At 38.8% G+C, this 6,000-nt stretch overlaps 1 protein-coding gene across 3 annotated transcripts; it reads left to right on the plus strand.

Moving 5' to 3' along the window:
* The first annotated feature begins 702 nt into the window (after positions 1-702).
* On the plus strand, positions 703-4,657 carry LOC116006899 (alcohol dehydrogenase-like 7). Of its 3 annotated transcripts, none has more exons than XM_031247409.1 (11): positions 703-861; positions 1,833-2,002; positions 2,088-2,224; positions 2,339-2,385; positions 2,541-2,866; positions 2,989-3,071; positions 3,147-3,222; positions 3,321-3,385; positions 3,636-3,731; positions 3,821-3,985; positions 4,266-4,657. In XM_031247409.1, the coding sequence occupies exons 2-11, from the start codon at positions 1,936-1,938 to the stop codon at positions 4,380-4,382; spliced, it is 1,179 nt and encodes a 392-aa protein (XP_031103269.1). In that variant the 5' UTR covers positions 703-861; positions 1,833-1,935; the 3' UTR covers positions 4,383-4,657. The 3 variants fall into 3 exon arrangements, with proteins under 3 accessions (XP_031103269.1, XP_031103268.1, XP_031103270.1); XM_031247408.1 differs by having other exon boundaries at positions 1,846-2,002; XM_031247410.1 differs by lacking the exon at positions 703-861 and adding an exon at positions 1,296-1,371 and having other exon boundaries at positions 1,846-2,002.
* Positions 4,658-6,000: the final 1,343 nt, after the last annotated feature.

The following is a 6,000-nucleotide window of genomic DNA, read 5'->3' on the forward strand; positions in this document are numbered from 1 at the left end:
ATATTTGCGTTTAAGCTACATAAAAAATTTGATCATGTCAACAACTTTTCGAAAAATGTAAAATTTCCTCTCGTTTAGGATTGGTATCATAAAAAATTACAGTAATAATATTGTGTATTTACTATTTAGATTTGAATTTGTGATTTTTCTCATGTAGCAATTTTGAGTGTGTGAAAATGTGTATATTTTAAAGTAAGTAATTGCGAGAGATTTGGTTGAGAGGACAAAATGTGGTAACAAAGTATACTTGTGTACTAAATGTAGTAAAATTAATAGTTGTAGCCAAATGTAGAGAGTGAATAATGGTCTAGAGATCAAAAGTGGTAATAACTCTTTAAAAAAAAAGGTATTGTATGCAAAGTTCAAGTGAGAAAAATGCATCAATAACTTTTCAAGAAATTGAATTGTTGTAATTTTTTTTAGTGATAAGGGAAATCAGTGTGTGAAACTCCTAGGTTGTTCCTTTATTCTATTGAGAGTGTAACATTATAAGTATCAAGTCAACAACTTAATTAGTTTGACTATAATTGTGCTTAATGACTGTAATAGTGGTACGAAATGGCTCTCCAAACGAGAGGTTATAGGTGTGAGCCGCAGTTAGGCAATGCTGCCTAACATGAGTAAATATTACTCCGTATTAAAATGGATTTAGACGATTACCTAACATTAAAAAACTTATTTTGGACCATTGCAGCTGACGTTTTCAAGCTTTAGATACTAACGAATAAGACGCTGGCAGTACAAGAGAAGAATGCAGAGCAAAGAATTAAAGATTCCCAATTTACTGAATAATCTTCTTGTTAAATAAAGATGGCTGCCGAATGTTGTGTTCACCATTCCACCCAAGCTCCTCTCCTGTAGGTATGAATATCTCTCCATCTATTCATCTCTGTAAAAGGATAACTCCGTAGAGCAATAATCTTGTTTTGTGATACTGGGGATTTTTATTTTATTATTATTTTTTTTGTAAGGATTTCATTCAGTGCTGACCACTTGAAGTTATTATAAAGATGAATGAATTACAGACTGCTTCAAGTTTGTATAATTTCCATTTTCTGTGTCCCTTTCGGTAGATGGTTGCTATTATATTAAAAATAAATGTATTTGGCTCACAAAGAATTGAACTTTACAGATATATGACCTATTGCACAACTTTTAAAAAGCAGAATCTTATGTGTATACGAGGAATCCGTTTAACAAACTTATCTACGAAGTAGAAAGTACAGAAAACTTAACTTTGGCCACTTTGACTATTAGAATCTTTCTCTTTTTAGTGCAGAAATTTGAATACATTAGTTTTGAATGTTTCCACTGCATTTGGTTTTTGTGATTATCCATCCAATTTAATTGACTGTTTGTGGCTTTATACAGGTAATTTATTTATTTATTTTTTTTTTTGTTTTTATGCTCATTGATATAGAAGGCATCATAAATTCATAATCTTTTTGGCATGTGTTGTTTTGAATCTCATTTGATTTTTTTTTTCCAAATATTAACTTCAATAGCAGTGTTCTCCATCCTAAATTAATCAGTGTATTGTTGATTTTAAAGATTAGTTTTTACTTGAATACTTTATTTGTGAATTCTTAGTGTATGTGAATCATAAAGTATACTACTGTAATGCCCTTCAACATGTATAGCAAGTTCTTGTGGTTATTCTCTTTTGTTGTAATGTTTAGTGGTTACTCTTTATCATCTGTGAATTTTCTCAATTTATTCAAATCCATTTAAATTTTATTTTGGTCTAACTTAGAGAACAAACTATTGGGCATATATTCACATGTCATGCAAAATCCTCACTACTAATTGAGATATGATGATGGGATTAACAGTTTCTCTTCTCAGTTTTTGAAACCGAGCAAAACTTGTGCTAGAGACTAGAGAGGGAGAAGTGTGTGTGGCTGTGCATATTGTATTTAGTTCTTGAAAATTGAAATGGATTCAAAAGCAGAAAAACAAGCGCCAAGTGGGAAAACAGCTGGGAAGCCGATTAGATGCAGAGGTATACTTTTGCGACATTTTATTACTTTGGTTACTGTTTCACCGTTATAATCATTGGTTGTTTGGTTTCATTGGATGCAATGCAGCTGCAGTGGCAAGGAAAGCTGGGGAGCCACTGGTGATAGAGGAGGTGATAGTGGCCCCACCAAAATCTCATGAAGTTCGCGTTAAGATTATCTGCACTTCTCTCTGCCACAGTGATATTTTCTTCTGGAAACTACAAGTAAACATTATGGCTAGTTTATCGTTTACAGATTTTCTGATAAAGGCAGCCTTCTAATCTGCTTTGTTTTGTTCTTTTTTCTTTTTGTGTGTTTTTTCTGATTTCTTACTCAAGCAATTCCCAGGATGTTTTCCAAGAATCTTGGGCCACGAAGCTTTTGGGTATTCTCAGTTTCTTTTCACTAATTTGATTCTTCAAAGATTCACTTTTGTGATCTGGAATATTCTTTTGTTAATTGTAGAGTACTTACAGCTTAATTAAAATCCAGGTTTATGCTTCTACTATATTCTAATTCTTCAATATGTACTAAATTTAGGATTGTAGAGAGTGTAGGAGAAGATGTTGAGGATTTTAAGGAAGGCGATTCAGTAGTTCCAATATTTTTGCCAGACTGCACAGAATGCTTAGACTGCAAATCCAAGAAAAGCAATCTCTGCACGAAATTTCCATTTAGGGCCTCTCCTCTTCTGCATAGAGATGAAACAAGCCGATTCACCGACCTCAAAGGAGAGGCTTTGCACCATTTCCTGTTTGTATCAAGTTTCAGCCAGTACACTGTTATCGACATTGCTAATGTCACAAAGATTGATCCTAGCATCCCCCCCAACCGGGCTTGCCTCCTAAGCTGTGGAGTGTCAACTGGTATGCCCCAGAGATTATTTTCGGTTTTCACTTAAAGAAACATTTACATTTAGTCTTTGAATTGGAAGCTGAATTTGGAACAGTACTCTAGACGACTTTATTTCCACATGCTTTCTGTTCAGGCGTAGGCGCTGCAATCAGATCAGCGAATGTGGAACCGGGATCAACTGTTGCTATCTTTGGTTTGGGATCAATCGGATTAGCGGTATTCCTGCTGCATTTTGCTAAAACATGAATTTTGGTATGAGTTTCTTGAGGTGTCATAAGATTTATTTTGCAGGTTGCGGAGGGAGCCAGGCTTTGTGGTGCTGCAAGAATTATCGGTGTGGATATAAATCCAGATAAATTTGAGAGAGGTGAATACCCTTTCACTTTCTCCTCAGTTTTGTGGTTTGATCTTCTTTCTGTTAAACATCTAAATTTACATCTATTACTCCTCACTTCCTTCTTGCAGGTAAAACATTTGGGGTTTCCGACTTTGTCAATTCTTTGACTATTGGGGATAAATCAGTAAGCCAGGTAGTTTTTCTGATTCAAAGCTTGCATAAGCTGTCAATCCAAAACTGTTAGGATTAAGTGCTTACTACTACGCCTAAACTATAGCTAGTGAAGGCCCAACTTTATTTCTTTATACTGCCACATTGAGAGGCAAGACGTTGAACTTGGCCCTTTAGGTCTCTGCCTAACAATCTCCCTTGCCACCTGGTGTTGGACTTGGCCCTTCACCGGCTTCTGCCAACAAAAACTCATCCTTTGTTCACCTGAGCAGGTGATATGTGAGATGACTGGGGGCGGTGCAGACTATTGCTTTGAATGTGTCGGCCAGGCAACATTGGTGCAAGAAGCATACGCCAGCTGCCGGAAGGTTTTTCCCCTCCCTTCCTTAAGGTTTTACATGTACGTTGATCGGTGAAATTTGGTTCTGATGTCTGTGGCATTCGAATATGAATTCAGGCTTGGGGCAAGACAGTGGTTTTAGGAGTTGATCAGCCCGGAAAGCAGGTGAGCTTGAGCTCTTTCGAGGTTCTTCACAGTGGCAAAACCCTCACTGGATCACTGTTTGGAGGTCTCAAGCCAAAATCTGATATCCCCATCCTTGCTAAGCGTTACACAGATGGGGTAATTTAAGAAAATCTTTTGATCGTAATAAATTCCATTTCCCAGCTTAATGGTTACGTTTTGTATGCTTGGTCCTGTAGACATTTTTGTTCTTACCATAAAACCAACAAGAGATCAGATTGTGTGATAGATTTTGTTTAGTTCTATACTCATCCTTGTTGAGTGTATAATATTATAAATAGTATACGCTTAGCCCAACTATTACCTTAGCCTTTTAGTTGAAATGGAACACATCTTTTAATTGTCCTAGTATTGATCCTCGTTTAATTTACGTGTGCAGGAACTACAACTAGATAAATTTGTGACTCATGAAGTGGGTTTTGAAGACATCAACAAAGCTTTTGACTTGCTTATTCAAGGGAAAAGCTTAAGGTGTGTTATTTGGATGGATAAGTGATACTTTCTATGGTATCACTATGTGTACTTAATTCTAACATCGCTCTTTATATGCAATTGATATATATATTGTGTAAGTAACCCAAAATAATACCTTTGTATGGGGAAAGTCTATGGTGGCTGTTGATTGGCATCAATATCTCTTGCATCAGGTACACACCCAAAAAGCTTTGGGGAAGTTTTGAGTATCAAATTGTTTCCATAGTACTTGATACAAAGCTTTTGTGTATCTCACTTCCTATGCCTTTATTTAATTCCCTAATCTTTAGCACAATATTTAACATATTAGCTTGAATCAACTAAATCTCAAGTCTTTTGTTTTACTTGTCTTATTTGCTATTTGTTTAACCATATCAACCCAACCTATTAACGTTAGGCCTAGCTTCTAAATAGATAGTTTTAACTTGTGTTTAAATTTACTTTGCATCATTTACTAACATTACAAGAGCTATCTCTAGTCGAATGATATTTTAACACTATAATGTATCTGATACTTGACAGTTGTACAAAAAAACTTCTTATCAATCTTACATAAACTTTTGCATATATCTAGACGTGTGTGACAAGTAGAATAGTTTTTCAACAAGAACTTAATATTAAGAACTTGTATTCTACAAGGTTGAAGCCTAAAGCTTTATTCAATGAGAGTTTATATTGGTTTACACCCCTAGTAAATCTATCTCATATTTATGATTCACAAATATACCAAACCTGGCAAACTCTATTCCAAGAAAGTGCTTTAATTTAGTATACCTAATGTCTACTAAACCATAAGTTTCCTTGATAGTTATGTCATGAAAATAAATGTGTGTTGATTAAGTTGTGATATATTTGACTCTATTTTTATAGATTTCAAATTGTTGAATATTTTTCATAAACTTTAAACTCGTTATTTTGTACATACATAATAAATACAATTAGACTTAAATTAAATTTATATAGTTTTTTTTTCCAACCTTGGCCCCCAGGAACAACCTAACTAGCCATCACAACACCCCTCATGAGGGGAACACCAATTTTGATCAATAAGTAGTAGAATGTATGTCTCTTAGGCTCGTAGGAGGCACGCCAAAGAGCTCAGGTGTCCTCTTGTCTTCATTTGCAACCCTAGTCGTTTTGCCAGTGGCTCTATTTTGTTCATTAACTGTGGATATGGGTTACCTCAATTCTATCGCATCTTTTCATAACGTCATGGCAAACTTCAATAGACTTCAAATTGTTGTTCATTAGTTTGTCTAGTTTCTAGTTTTTAACATTTGTTTACCCCCCCCCCCCCCCCCCCCCCCCCCCCCCCCCCCCCCCCCCCCCCCCCCCCCCCCCCCCCCCCCCCCCCCCCCCCCCCCCCCCCCCCCCCCCCCCCCCCCCCCCCCCCCCCCCCCCCCCCCCCCCCCCCCCCCCCCCCCCCCCCCCCCCCCCCCCCCCCCCCCCCCCCCCCCCCCCCCCCCCCCCCCCCCCCCCCCCCCCCCCCCCCCCCCCCCCCCCCCCCCCCCCCCCCCCCCCCCCCCCCCCCCCCCCCCCCCCCCCCCCCCCCCCCCCCCCCCCCCCCCCCCCCCCCCCCCCCCCCCCCCCCCCCCCCCCCCCCCCCCCCCCCCCCCCCCCCCCCCCCCCCCCCCCCCCCC

This window comes from Ipomoea triloba, chromosome 15 (genome assembly GCF_003576645.1).
Source record: "Ipomoea triloba cultivar NCNSP0323 chromosome 15, ASM357664v1".
Classification (NCBI taxonomy): Eukaryota; Viridiplantae; Streptophyta; class Magnoliopsida; order Solanales; family Convolvulaceae; genus Ipomoea; species Ipomoea triloba.

Excerpts from the sequence above, each read along its gene's own strand:
- LOC116006899 (XM_031247409.1), top strand. The coding sequence starts at position 1,936 with ATGGATTCAAAAGCAGAAAAACAAGCGCCAAGTGGGAAAACAGCTGGG. Across the intron at positions 2,225-2,338 it reads TTTTCTTCTGGAAACTACAA|CAATTCCCAGGATGTTTTCC; the intron begins GTAAACATTATG and ends TTCTTACTCAAG. Across the intron at positions 2,386-2,540 it reads TTGGGCCACGAAGCTTTTGG|GATTGTAGAGAGTGTAGGAG; the intron begins GTATTCTCAGTT and ends TACTAAATTTAG.